Below are 13,356 nucleotides of genomic sequence, written 5' to 3'. Positions count from 1 at the left end.
TCTAAATATAGGAAGCCCTATCTAGAGGCCCTCACCCTCATCACTTTATCTCGCAGAACCTCATTTCCCTCTCTGTAGGATGGTAACAACAATACCCAGATATTTTTGCCATCTATCGAGCACTCGCTAATGCCAGGTCCTGGGTGACCACCATACCTCATCTCCCTAGATCCTCATTGCACTCCTGCACAATAATACTATCCTCAACTCAAAGATCAAGGAGCTCAGGCTCAAGAGGTTACATGCCCTACCCAAGGTCACCCATGCCGGAGCGGGGGCTTGGCCTGTGTCCTTTAATGCTTAACTCCTGGATGATGTCAGCCCCTCTAGGTACTCCTTCAGGGATCAATCACATGGGCTAGCTTGTGGTTCCATAAGAGGCAAGGCCAGGACTTTGCAACAAGTCATCGTTATCAGCTTTGAGCTCAGTCAGAGCAGCTGCCCACAGATCTCACTGCTCCTGGCCGGGCACCCACTCACTTGTTGAAGTTGATGAGCCAGATGGCGAGTTCGGCGGGGGCCGTCTGGTCCCAGTGGATGGTGTAGCCCTTCTGCAGGGTGACAACCGGCTGGTACTGCTGGTAATGGGTGCTCCTGGTGAGCGCCCCCTCCAGGTAGAGAGGGTGGCTGGGGAAGTCATTCTTGATGATCTTCATTCGCAGGTTACTGGTCTTGTAGGCTTGAATGTACATCTTTTAAAACCCAAAAAGGAAACACACAATGAGGCTATTACAAAGGGTTATTCCAAGAGTGTCTGGTTAACATCTGACTACAGACTGCACTTTCAAAGGCACTTTCTCTTTACAGAACCCTTTTTAGAAGGCTTGAATGAAAGAAAGGCCAAATAAGGGGACATCTCTTTCTGCTGGTAGACACAGCCCAGGCCTTACTGTGTAATCCAGCTAATGCTTTCTGTGCATCTTCGTAAAAGTGTTCTGTTGAGCTTCCAGTGGAAATTTGAGAAGAGCCTGCATAATAGTCAGATGGCAAATTTTGGACAAAGGACAGAGATGTGGACGGAGGAGGAAGGGAGTGAGAGAAAGAGAGAACTTTTATAATTCTACCATAAAATGCATCTCGCCTATAACTGGCAGTTACTCTGCCTGCATTTGAGAGAGTGCCTGGGTGTGTTGGTCTATTTCTCCCTCCTACTCCCTCTCAGTGTCTGGCCCTTGAGGCCAGTCCTTGTGGTGCCACAACACACTGCATGAATAAATGGTGCCTCATTTCAGAGGAAAAACTGAAAGCAAGACTGTCAGCCATTGAGATCCAGGGACCTTAGAGCCTGGATGCTTTAGCCTAGCATTGGTTTAAAACACTGTGTCGGCCAGGCACAGTGGCTCACGCCTGTAATCCCAGCACTTTGGGAGACCGAGGTGGGCAGATCACCTGAGGTTGGGAGTTCGAGACCACCCTGACAGACATGGAGAAACCCTGTCTCTACTAAAAATACAAAATTAGCCAGGCGTGGTAGCACATGCCTGTAATCCCAGCTACTAGGGAGGCTGAGGCAGGAGAGTCTCTTGAACCTGGGAGGCGGAGGTTGTGGTGAGCCAAGATCACGCCATTGCACTCCAGCCTGGACAACAAGAGTGAAACTCTGTCTCAAAAAACAAAACAAAACAAAAAAACAAAAAACAAAACAAAACAAAACCACTGTGTCCTGTTTTATGGCACATCCCAAATTCATAAAACAATATCCCCGTAACTGTGGCCAAGAGAGACAATCACACCAATGTGCAATGATGTTGTGCTTTTGGAAGGAAGTGGTTATCTTCCCCTCTAGTTTTATCGCATATAAGATGGAAAGAGAAACCAACCCTGCCCATCTTAGGGAGTTGCCCTGAGTATCAGAAGGTAAAGGATACATTAAAGCATTTCGTAAGATGTAAAGTGAAGGGAAAATACTATGGATAACAGTTAACCAGTTGCCAGTTATGATAATCTGGTAAGCTCTAACAATGAGCTTTTCTTCACAGAAGATAAGCAACGTATCAGAAAGAAAGTGTGGGAAGGAAAATCAAGGCTCTGTATGGGATACCTAGACCTTGAGCTGAGGCTGTGTAATGCTAACAGCATGGATGCCAGGCTTGAGGGTTTGGTCATCCTTCAATTACTCAGGGCATGACTGTCCTCTATCAGCTCCCTTCTGACTCCACTTCCCTTCTTATCTTTCTCAGACCATCACATCAACCACTCACTCCCATTAGGATCTTGGCCCTTCCTCTGCCCACACCTGCAGCAGAAGCCTCCCCCTGACTCATTGCACAGCTCCGCCTCTCCCAGGGCTCTTGAGCAGAGCTGAGAAAATCCCACAGCCTGGGAGAGAGATGCCTCTGCAAATGCACCGCCTCCAGTCTCCGCTAGGTTTTCAACACTGCCAGGTGCTCCTTCCACAAGCTTCTTGTCAACATTTTCCACTCTCTACAGCAGCTCTTCCAAATCTTTATCACTTTCTGGAGGTTACTTTCCTCAAGCCCAATCCCCAAATTCTCAGCACATGACATCACCTTCTACTGCAGAGAGAAACACCCTCAGCTTCCTGCCCTCTGCCCCAGTCTTCCTCTGGTCCTTCTTCCTGCTAAATGCTAGCCCTGCCACCTCCTCTGGCACCTGACCCCCACCAGCTGCACCCTGTGCCCCCTTTGCCCCTTATGGTGCTTTTCCTTCAGCCCAACACTATCTCCCTCTCCTATCACTCCTCCACACCCAAACCACCATTTAGCTCTTTTCTAACACCCCAATTCCTGACACCCACAGTGGTGATAATAACGCCTGCCTTGTAGGATAGTTGTGAAGACAGCGTCTTCATTCATACATGTTTCCTTCACTCTCTGAGATGGTCTGGCTCACCGTGAACCTGACAATTCATTTTCTCAGGCCTCTCTGCCCTTAGTCATGTATTCATTAGTCATTCATCAAAATACTAGAAGTAACAATAATATAATAATAGCTAACTAATATTTTCAGTTCTGCCCCATTCTAGGCACCATCTAGACCTGCCCTGTCCCTCATGTGGCCACTGAGCACTGGACATGTGGCCACTGTGACTCAGGATCTGAATTTTAAACTTTAATTCATTTAAATTTCAAAACAAAAGCAATGTACATATTTTTTCCTATCCCATTACCCTGATTTGATCATTACATATTATATACATGTATCAAAATATCATGCATGCTCCAAGAGAATATACTATATAGCAATAAAAATGCAAAACTAAATTAAAAATAAAATTTAAAATTCACATTAAACACAACGTTATTGTTTCAGTAGGACTACACGTCCCTTGATTGAAAATTGAGTGGGCAACAGTAGATTTTGAAGACAGAAAAAAAACGAGAACTGTTTAATGATTTTCTACACTGATTCATGTTGAATGATAGTATTTTAAATATAATTAAAGTATTATTAAAATTAAATTATGTTTCTTTTTACTTTTTAACATGGCTACCAGAAAATTTAAGATTACATGTATGGCTTGCATTATATTTCTATTGGATAGGGCTGGTGAAACATTTTACATGTATTTTCTGAAGCCACCCCCAAAATCTCGCTAGGAAAGTTCAACTATTTTACAAGTGAGGAAACTGAGGCTCCAAGAGTCCAAGTAATTTGCCCAAGGTCCAATGGTAAGTGTTGGAACCTGACTTGAATCGAAGCATTTGACCCAGAGGGTTCTTTTTTTTCTAAGCATTTTGTTTACCAAGTGTTTTGATTTTAACTTTGTAAAAATCCTACTGGGTGAGGGGAAAAAATTAAAAGAAAGAAAGAAAAAGAAAAAAAATTTCTGTATCTCTTTGTGCCCTGAAACAGAGCTAGGCATACAGTAGACACTCACTGAATGCTTGTTGCATGAGTGAATAAATGAGTGACCGGCCCCCAGAAAGGTGTCCCCACCTGTGCATAGCGCCCACTGCAAATGGCCCCTCTCCAGTCGGGAACGTTGATGCAGTCTGGGTGCCGGACCAGCCAGTTGTCATCCTTCGTGAGGTAGGAGCCAGGGTACTCGGACACGGAACCATCGACGTCATGGAACACAGATGTCTTATCCCCATCCATGTCCAGCTGGTTGAACCAGGGCCCAGGCTCTCCGAAGAACACTCTGGAAGTAATCTAAACAGAGCCCAGGAAAGTTAGGCAGGGCTAGAAGGTGAAGGGAAACTGCAGCCGTCATCAGGCCAGGGCGAGGTTTCCGATTTCCACTGACATTACAAGCCAGCCAAAACAAAGATGCTCTCGGGCACTGAGAGAAACCGCAAGGCTGACCCCTCCGATGCAACCGGAGTCACAGTCAAAGGTTCACCGTGCCTCAACTCCCAGACCTAGCACACACTTTTGGCCTCTGCTCACTGGAGGGTTGGCTGCTGTGGGTGAGCTTGGAGACTGCTCTGACACACAGGCTTCACCAACTGCAGAGATGGAGGAGGGGGACTGAGGACTGTGAGTGTGAATGTGTGTGAGAGGGAGGTGGTGGTGATGTGTGTATGAGAAAGGGCATACACACGTTTACACATACACACACACATGGGGGCATCCATGTGCGAGAGAAAATGTGTGTGTGGCATGTTTCAGGAAGACAGTTTTGCAGCATGGGCCCTCTCAGATTTCCATGACTGACCTTTTTCAGGCCCTCAGTCGCCTGAGTGAAGACATTAAGTCATTTCAGTTTCACATCATTTCCCTCAGCCTGCCAGAAACTGGGCAAACAGGCAAAAGGCAGGAGCAGGGAGGAGAAGGAGGGAAAAATCTGGGAATCCATAACCTGAAGGAAATGCACAGGAGGCCTGGCCCCAGCTGGTCTCACGGGGCAGCCCTTGCTCCTGATCTCCTAATCCTCAGCTCCTCTTCTGCCTTCTCTGTCTAGGGCAAGGAAGGCTCTGTTTATAGTCTGCTCTCGGGGAGAGATTAAACAGAACATCATCAGTTAAGACTTCTCTTGGAAACTGTGGGGCTTGTTAGATTCTTTGTGCCAACTCAGGTGGCCTGGTCATAAGACAGTTTGTCAAAGTCAAGACCCTTGGAGGAACAGCCTAGGAACCTCGATCCACACGTCGGGGTCCTCTGGAGGCTGGCCTGAGTTTTGAGCAGGGAGAGAGCAAGCGGGCATTTACCCAGACCTGACCTGTGGGGCAACCTACGCTTGTACTTTTCCAGTTTGGATGAAGAGCAAACTGGGACATGGCCCAGCCTAGTTGGAGGAGGCTTTTCAACCCCTGCGGTAGTGGCAACAGCTCAAACTCTGGGCCCCAGGGGACTTGTGAATCACCATCCAAAGTCTGGGTTTGCCGGGAGTCTGCCATGGCGCCTCACTCACCGGAACGTCCTCAAAGGCAATGCTGGTCACGTTGTTATGGGGGCAGCTCTGCCAGGCATTATTCAGGCGGAAGGCCAGGGCGCTGGTGTGCCGGCCCTCCAGGGCCACAAACTTTCGGAAAGTGCAGTTTTGGATGTTGATGGGGCCATCATAGAACTGAATTCCTCTAATCGGAAAATTCCTATGGAGTTAAGGAAGATGTCAGTCTAAATGTTGTCCATTCCTATGGAGTTAAGGAAGTAAGATGTCAGTCTAAACACCATATTGTTTGCCCCTTCTGAGGTGGATGGTAGCAGAGACTTCCTGGGTAAAACCATTCCTAATCCCCACCTCTAGCAACTCCCCCTGCCCCAGATCATTACTGATTCATTAATTAATGAATTATTAATTCATTAATTAATTTAAAGCATGTATAGACACACTAATTGTCAATGAATGACTGCCAGATGAATGGATGGATGGATGAATGGATGGATGAGTGAATGAATATCCATCTAGTTGCTGGTTTGGAGTTTGGAGAATGGTCCTGTATTTCAACATTTCCCCCAGTGTTTCCATTATATAAAGAGTCATTGGGTAAATACTGTAAATACCACTGGAGCGTGCCAATAATATGTTTCTTGGGAAGGTAGAGCTGTTAGTCATTATCGCCTTAGCTTTAGTTGCTATAACAATTTAATCAGATTAAGACCCACATGAGTTTCTCCTCTGTGAGTAAGCCTTTCACATTGGCAGTGTGCTGGGTTTGGGAAACAGAGGGGGAAAGGAACACAGAATGGAAGGTGATAAACATGTGATAAAAGTAATTGTAAGGCAACATTTTCAGCACCCCTAGAAGAAAGGGAGGTCCCACTGAAAAGCAAGACTGTGGACTGACAGAGAACCCCAAGAAGGCCCTGAGACCCAGAAGGAGGTAGGAAGCGGCCACAGGCTTGGACGTGGAGGTAGGAGAGACTGGACAAGAACTGGTGACTTAAAGATTTTGCCTTGGTCTAGCATGGAGTAGGTTGCTCAGACACACTTCTCCCATTGCCTCAGACTCCTGAACAGAGCACAGGAAACAAGGGTCTGCGAGGTTGGCTGGGCTTCCTGGTGGCCCTTCTTGGGCCTGGCCCCAGTCTAGGCTTGCTCCTTCTCCAAACCAAACATGTATGCTTATGCTGGTGTCTCTATATCTGGGTCAAGCCCATTCTCTTCCACAGCAAATATAAAGAAGAAAAGATAGAAAGATGGGAAAAGAAGCAGAAAAAATATCTGCCCACAGGAAGAGACCATACTCCAGTTGTCCCTGATCTTCAACCCTGGGCTCCCTTCCTTTCCAGTATGGTTCCTTGAGGAAGACCCTAGTCACAGCAGTCATGGTAACATGCCTTCAGCGAGCACCAAAGACTCCTTGCATTTCTATATTTTTATGTTTATAATTGATTAACATCATGACCTAGAATCCTGATTCTCATGGGGTGGCTCCATGCATTTTTTCATTTCACATATTTTAGAGACAGTCCATTTTTACTAGCTCTATACTTAGGTTTTACACTTCAGCCTGACCCAGCTCTATACAAGATGGATCAACCATGATGAGGTCTTAGGTTCCTACTTGCAGATGCAATTTGAGGAACATGCCTCAGTCTGATAGGTTTCCATAAACAGGATCACCTTTGGAAGTCATCAGAGCATTCTGGCCCTGGGAGGCTGCTAACTCTTGGCAAAAAAACCCTGAACGTGCAGATTCAGGGTCACTCATACAAATGCTGAAAGGGACTGATCCGTCACTCAGGTTAGACAGAAGGAAGGGCTTCTCCCACCTCGTGCTGAAGGAGATCATGATTTTGCCTTTGCAAAGTCTTTTCCATGTCCACTTGGGTTGGAAGTTTTAGGTCAATGTGTATTTTGTGCCCTGGCTCTAGTAGTAGAAATTACATCTTCCTAGAGAAAGAGTAGAAAGCTCAGAAAGACAAGAAGGGCTGATCTTATCATCAAGAGCACAGGGACCACCATGCTGCTCACAGGCTCTGAACCTTGCTCTCTGGCTTAAATTCACACCTGAGCAGAAACACCAGCAGAAGAAGGGAGATTTCCTCACCACCGACCCAGCCTGTGGCTTTCCAAGGAATTGACTGAGTTCATTATCCCTGTTTGCTCATCAACCTTCCAAGTCACTCACTCACTCTCCACCCACCTGCTTATTGTCTGACCTTCATTTGAACTTCCCCAGCTGCAGAGCCCAGGACTCCTCAGGACAGTCCTGCTATTCTGTTGTTGAGCATATCTGATGTAAAAAGATCCATCCTTCTTGCACTAAACTAACCCTAAGGACCATTGTAGAATGAGTCTCATCCCCTATGTGCACAGCAGCTCTGAGAACATGCAACAATATCCCCCATGTTGTCCCCAAAGTGATGATCCTGTCTCCTGTTTGAAGACCCCAACCTGCATGTGACATGGCTTCAGCTTTTGTCACCCTCCTGGTTATTCTTCTGTAAGTGTGCTTTGGCCAGACTCTATCGCTCTCCCATCCTCAGGAGTGGATGCAACACTCCAAGTGAGTGTGCTGTTAGAGAAAAGGACTCATGATCCCTGATCCCAGACACTAAATTCCCATTAACGTAGCCCAGGAACACATTACGCATTTTGATGGCCACATTACCCTGTTGACTCATATTCCACACCATTTTTTGACTTCTCTCTCCCCATTCCAGATTTCATCCCTTAATTGTTAGTCTCAGTCAGTTCAATGATTCCTCTGGCTGGTAGAGGACAGAAGAATTCAGAGTCAACAGGTAGAAACTACCCATTAAGTTTTTCCCTTCCAACACAGCCACTTAGGTTAAGCCACTCAGAACAAGGAGCTACATGGTTGCAAACCTACTGGCCTATAGGGAGGGTCCTTCCACTATGGTCCAAGCCACCGGGGCCCCAGATCCTATTGTCCATCATTTCTGTCCCCACGTTGCCGCTCTCGCCAACAAACAAGCTGTTCTTTATCTCTTGCTTGGAGCCGTCATCATACGGGAAAGTTCCACCACTGTAGAGAGAAGATGTTTAAGGTGAGATGTCCAGAGACAAGATCCCACAGAGGTCCAAATACAATGACAGTTGCCCTTACCTGGCCAGGGTTAGGCCGATGCCATTGTCAGCAAACCTGTAGACAAGAGCAGATAGATAGTCAGAGCATGTCCTGGCTTCACATTCAGTGGAGTTGTGGAGAGAAGGACACTTCCCTGCCCTTGGAGTCAAACTGAATACCGTGCAGAGGAAGGAGTCTCTATGTAATCAGAGGTGTGCTCTGGGAGTTGTGGCTCTCCTGTTCTACACAGGAAGGGGATGTTCTGGGTCCCCTCCCACTCTAACTCTGACTCTAGAGAGAAAACAGTGACCTCTGTGGCTCTCCATGTTCAACGGCATTGACAGCATGCAGACGGGGTCCATGAGCCTCCCTCTCCAGCCCTATCCTCTGTGATTCTAGGACTTAGTTTGAGGTTGGATCAGGAGAACTTGAAGGGCCTTCTGCTCTCAGGACCAGCACCAGGGAAAGGTGGAGTATGTGAATGCACTTCTATTTTTTTTCTTTTACCATCTTCACTACTGTTTCAGCCATAGAGAGCGGCAACAATAGCTACTTTTCAAGTTTCCGGGAAGTCAGGCAGATGCTGGCCCTGAGAAGGGCAGGAAGTCATTTTGCAATTGCGCTGGAACCATCTCGTTAGCTCCTTTTCACCTCTGCCCTTTTTAGGGGTCAGATGAGCATGCTCCTGGGGGGTGTCTGATTGCGAGGGCCAAGGGACTACACAGAATCCAGAGCTGAGCCTTGGGTCCATGCTACCACAGACTCTAGGGCCAAATACGGTGGCTGCCTTCACTTCACTTCCCTGTCCCAGGGGTAGATTTAACTGGTCTTCATGCCTCTGCTCCTTCCACCTGTCCTGTCCACCCTACCAGGCTCATCTCAAAGTGCCATTCTCACCAAACCCATGGCTTTATATCCTTCATAGATCCAAGCTCAAGGGCCTGGTGAATCCACAACAGCTGCACCAGGCTGGTCCCGGTGGCCGGCATGCTCTCTAATTCCCAATGTACTTTTTCATACTCTGCTCACCCTCTTTCAGACACATGGACCTTTTTCTTTTTCTGAAGCACATTTAGTTCAAATGAATCATTCCAGTCCCATCATTAGGGCACTGTCTACTCCATTTATTTTCCAAAACTTCCTGAGTCTTGTCTCCCAGACCCCTCCATGGCTTTTCGTCATTGCTCCTGTCCCCCAGTGCTCGGCTCCTGGTCCCCTCATTCTTCCAATACTTGAAGGGATCCCTATCTTCTGTCAGCCTCTATTGCACCAACCTTGTCCACGCATAGGACCACAGCCTTGGTGCCAGCCAGATCCTAGGCTACCTTGGAATGAGTCTGGTGGGAGATTAAAAGACTCACCCACTTTGGCAGGAGGGGTCTTCGCAATTTTTCTTACTGCCCTAAATCTGGCATTCACCATCTCTTTAGGGACCTAAACTCTGAAATGCCCACAACCAGAACCAAGAGATTTACCGAACTTAGGATATTGTGAAGAATTTTGGCATTGACACCATCTAGTTTCTCTTCAACCCAAGGCTTCCACCCACCTTCTGCATAGTGCTCCTCCCAAGGATGCTCTAGGGTCTGCTCTAGGGATAAGGAGCCTGGCAGCTTATCGCATAGACTGGTGTCTTATATGGTAGGAACGCTTTTCCTTCTCCAGAGCTGAAACCTGCTCCATGCCTATCACTTTTGCCTTCTAGAGTCAATCAGAACAACCCTGTCCCCTTCCCCTAAATGCCCTTCAGAAACCCAGAATCAGCTCTCTTCTTTCCCCTCCCTTCTGAAAACGAATGACTTCTTTTCTTGCAAAATGAAGGCCCCTCGGCCTGGCAAAGTGACTCACGCCTGTAATCCCAGCACTTTGGGAGGCCAAGGTGGGCAAATCACAAGGTCAGGAGTTTGAGACCAGCCTGACCAATGTGGTGAAACCCCATCTATACTAAAAATACAAAAATTAGCTGGGCATGGTGTTGCATGACTGTAATCCCAGTAACTCTGGAGGCTGAAGCAGGAGAAACCAGGAAGTGGAGGTTGCAGTGAGCTGAGATTACACCATTGCACTCCAGCCTGGGTGACTCTGAGAGTGAGACTCCATCTCAAAAAAAAAAAAAAAAAAAAAAAAAAAAAAAAAAAAAAAAAAGAAGGCCCCCTCAGTCTCTCTGCCTCTGTTTTTAGGTTTTGGTTTTTTTTTTTTTGACTTTTTTTAAAAAAAATTTTATTGTTTATTTTTGGCCACTGCCTGCTGCCATTCTATGCCCCTGCCTGGCTGGGAGACCTGAAAGCCTTTGCACCTCCCCTTCTTTGTCTCTCATGCATCTTCCTGGGGCTCCATTGCTAAGTCAGTTTCTCCCCAGATCTCTGCATATCTGAGCAGCCTTTCTCTCCCTCCCTCTCTCTCTTCTCTCTCTGTCAATGCTGTGTCTCTGCTTTTCTCCTCACATACTTTTCAATTTATCTTGTTCCCTTTCACCTTTATTTCTCCTTTACTTGGTCACAATAAAATAGAGAAATATGTTTATTTCCTAATAGGGTTTCTGATTTCCCATTTTCAACACAAAAGGCAGACAAGGAGACATTTCACAATACTCCCTGGAAACAAATCCCAGCTCTGCTGACTGTGCCTTCTGGATCTTGTCCAGCATATGCCAGTCACTTATATAGGGACTTCATATGAGAGCTCAGCGTTCCCTGCCTTTTTCATTTGGGTCTTGGAGTCCAGTGAACTGTAGCTCCAAGTTCCAGTTCAAACACTAGCTAACTGCATGACCTTGGGAAATTCACTAAACTGAAACTCAGTTTATCATCTCTAAAATGGAGATTGTAATTTATATGTTTGAGAAACATGGTAAGAAAGAAATGCAACTAAGGCTTCCACACAGTAAGTGCCCAGAATATTCTGGCTTCTTTCTTCTTCCCTCCCTTAGCTGATGGGCTGTGTGACCTTGAGAGAGCCAAGACCAATGACTATTTGGAAGCAAATCATAACCCGCAGCACCTGGCGCTGTGGGCTGAAGCCAATATGCTGCTTTTAGGTTTTGCTTTTTCTGATTTTTTCTTTGTTGTTGCTGTTTTTTGGCCACTGCCTGCTACCATTCTATGCCCCTGCCTGGCTGGGGGACCAGAAGGCCAAACGTCAGTATGTCTGGCTTCCCCTCTCTGTTTTGCTCTCCTCTCTCTGTGGGGGGCTGAGGGAAGACGCGCCATGCCCCCTTTGTGCCAAAGCCACACGCCACTCTGACTCACCGGCAGCTGTCCAGCCACACATCCCCACCGCGCAGCCAGGCCCCATGGTCCTGGTTCTTGTAGGCAATGAAGTGCCTGATGATGGCTGGCTCCCGAGGCTTCAGCGGGTCAGCATCCTGGTGAGGGCTGTATCTGCAGCACACCATGGGGAGGGCACAGGTGGTGGTTTTGGGGGCACACCTCTGCTTCTGGGCTCTGTAAGCCTCTCTCTACTCACAGTGCCCAGGAAGGCACTGACTAAACAGAAACCCATTTGCATTGCCTGGGCTCTGGAATGAACTTTCTGAGTTCATCACAGAAGCAAGAGGTCACTCCTCCATCAGCCCATGCAGGCTCCTCACATACTGAAGAACCTGCCCCCAAGTGGGTCAAAGCACAGAGGAAAGTTCAGACAGCCATTCCCACAAGGGCATGCGACATAGTCCTCGTGGCCCAGGAGAAGAGTCTGGAGATACCCAGCTCTTGCACTAACTGGCAGGTCACCTTGAACTAGTGCCTTTTCTGAGCACTTCTTAGCTACAAAACGGAGTGCACTATCATGTTACCATATTACCCACTTTTGATGGAGAGCAAGCAACTTGTCTCTTTAAAGGAGATTGGTTTTGCTAATTACCTTGAGGTTTTTAAAGCACCTTTTAAAAGTTGCCCCTGGCTTTCAACTGAACAGTAGGTTTATTTATAGGCATGACCTGCATGTTCTTTCCCATTAAATTGATGGTAAAATTCTTCCCTTCTATTCTCTTCATCTTTTCATCCTGGCCCAACCTACTGTGGCCCTGCTCATTTCTGCTGACTTACCAGCTATTCACTTTGCTGAGGGATCTAGAAACCTCTGGGAATTTCTATCTTCCTTTGGCTACTGGAGCTGGAATCCTAATTCAGACTTTACTCTGCTCAGGTTTTCACCATTGTACCCCCAGCAAATAGCTCCATGCCCAGCACAAAGCAAGGGCTCAACAGATGCTCAGGGAATGAATGAGTGATTGAAGGAGGGGGAGGCAGGAACTGGAGTGCAAGGTCACCATGGACTGTGTCTTCCCAATGGCTGATTACCTGGCAGAGATGATCGAGAGGAAGGGCCGCTTGTCCTTGGCAGAGGCCTCAGTGGTTTTGACTCCGTTGTCTATGATCATGCCAGCCTGCAGGGAAGAGATATTCAGGGACACATTAACTTCTACTGTGGGCTAAAGGCATCTTCTCACACTCAGCCTCACTGCATACTTCTGAATGCTCCGGGAAAACCGGCTCTGTTCTCAGGCTGCATCAACAGAAGTAGAGGATCTACAGTAAGGTAGGTGAAGACGCTGCCTTATTCTGCATTGCTCAGACCAAATCTGGAATATTTGACCTCTTTGAGGACCATATGTGGAAAGTGAGGTCTAGAGAGATTATATATCTTGTCCAAGGCCAAATGGCAAAGTCCACGTGCAGAAGCCATACTGTTTTGGATAGCCCAGGCCCCAAGTCAAGAACAACAGGTGTACACTCGGAGGAAATTCATCTGCTGTGATTTAAAGCAAATGCTGAACCTAAGTCCCATCTTTACCTTGGACAGGGGACAGTGACCTTCCCACAGTCTCATTTTAGCTCCTGTCTGTCTTGAAGAGAGAATCTGGCTTTCTTGTTTGCCTCTAAATATGTCCACTTTGTCAGCCATGGGGTAGGGAGAAATCAAGGCAGCTGAGTGATGCTGCCCAGGGAGGCCACCATTCAGTCTTCATTCC

General features: G+C 47.1%; 1 protein-coding gene across 5 annotated transcripts in view; it reads right to left on the bottom strand.

Moving 5' to 3' along the window:
* CEMIP (cell migration inducing hyaluronidase 1) overlaps positions 1-13,356 on the bottom strand; it is a 172,344-nt gene that overhangs the window by 14,301 nt on the left and 144,687 nt on the right. For all 5 annotated transcript variants that reach the window (XM_073012389.1, XM_073012387.1, XM_073012388.1 and 2 more), the window contains 7 exons: positions 12,686-12,771; positions 11,633-11,764; positions 8,424-8,459; positions 8,187-8,342; positions 5,318-5,498; positions 3,901-4,116; positions 481-692 (listed from right to left, as the gene is read on the bottom strand). In XM_073012389.1, coding sequence (XP_072868490.1) covers positions 481-692; positions 3,901-4,116; positions 5,318-5,498; positions 8,187-8,342; positions 8,424-8,459; positions 11,633-11,764; positions 12,686-12,771 — 1,019 coding nt within the window. The remainder of the gene's footprint in view (positions 1-480; positions 693-3,900; positions 4,117-5,317; positions 5,499-8,186; positions 8,343-8,423; positions 8,460-11,632; positions 11,765-12,685; positions 12,772-13,356) is intronic.

The sequence above is a fragment of the Chlorocebus sabaeus genome, chromosome 26, assembly GCF_047675955.1.
Source record: "Chlorocebus sabaeus isolate Y175 chromosome 26, mChlSab1.0.hap1, whole genome shotgun sequence".
Lineage (NCBI taxonomy): Eukaryota > Metazoa > Chordata > Mammalia > Primates > Cercopithecidae > Chlorocebus > Chlorocebus sabaeus.
Note: the sequence above shows the minus strand (reverse complement) of the source record. Positions and strands in the feature narration are given on the sequence as shown.